Source organism: Chrysochloris asiatica, unplaced genomic scaffold, assembly GCF_000296735.1.
Source record: "Chrysochloris asiatica unplaced genomic scaffold, ChrAsi1.0 scaffold00402, whole genome shotgun sequence".
In the NCBI taxonomy this organism is placed as follows: domain Eukaryota; kingdom Metazoa; phylum Chordata; class Mammalia; order Afrosoricida; family Chrysochloridae; genus Chrysochloris; species Chrysochloris asiatica.
The window spans coordinates 1,739,731-1,740,648 of NW_006408920.1; the positions used below are offsets into that span (position 1 = coordinate 1,739,731).

The window sequence follows — 918 nt, forward strand, 5'->3', positions numbered from 1 at the left end:
AGTCTTCAACCCTAACCAACTAGAGTCAATCCATTCTCCATCACATCTACAATTAGAGACCAATCCAATATGACACAGATGCCCCAGTCAAGAGGCAGTGCTTCCCAAAAGGACTGTAGATCTCTCTTGGTAACACTAAATGAATGAGCTATCACACTGGTTGAGATGAAAGGCGATCTGACCTGAGGCATGATGCCACAGGGGAATGGAATCTGAACTGTCAATGCAAGGTGGAATGGAGTCCACTAGAGCATGCACACTGAATGCAACCAGAATTGGAGAGAAAAAGTCAAAGATGAAGCACATTATAATAAGAAGGAAATGGGCCAGACACATCAAAGCCAAAAGAGAGAAAAACCAACAAGAATGCATCACAGGACAAAATGCCTACCTATCTACGCAAAGGTTAAAGTGGTTCTCTCTACTGAAGTCTGGAGGTGCCTAACATCTAATTAAACTTCAGCTAAGCTCATCATGTGTCGTAGTGGGGAAATGCATGTTACAGCTGAAAATTTAGGGGAAAAAATAATACAAATAAGAAAAACACTAAAAGACAGAGCTTCTAAAATTCTAGGACGAACCAGCTGGAACCAGGGTACAGGCTGAGCCTACTCTACAATACCACCACCAAATAAGAAGGGAAGAGAAGGGAAGCTGTGTGAGAAGCAGCAGCTATTTCTCTCCTAAGGGGTGGAATATCTCCTCAGGTGGTAGCTATAGATCTTGATGAAATGATCCCAACAGTCCAAGACCAGCAGCTGCCCCATAGGAGTGATGGCAATGCCCACTGGGCAGGTGAGCCCCTCCCGAATAAGGACACTATAGCCTCCACCCTTAAGAAAGTGGAGAATCTCCTTGCGACTGCTGTCAGCCACAATGAGGTAACCATGGGCATCCACACACATGCCAGCAATGCAG

General features: G+C 45.0%; 1 protein-coding gene across 1 annotated transcript; it reads right to left on the reverse strand.

The window, feature by feature from the left end:
- Nucleotides 1-683: 683 nt before the first annotated feature.
- On the reverse strand, nucleotides 684-917 carry LOC102838947 (E3 ubiquitin-protein ligase TRIM32-like; the record flags this gene model as incomplete). Its single annotated transcript, XM_006876631.1, has 1 exon — nucleotides 684-917. A coding segment is annotated over one exon (234 nt), but the record flags the coding sequence as incomplete, so codon positions are not given.
- Nucleotide 918: the final 1 nt, after the last annotated feature.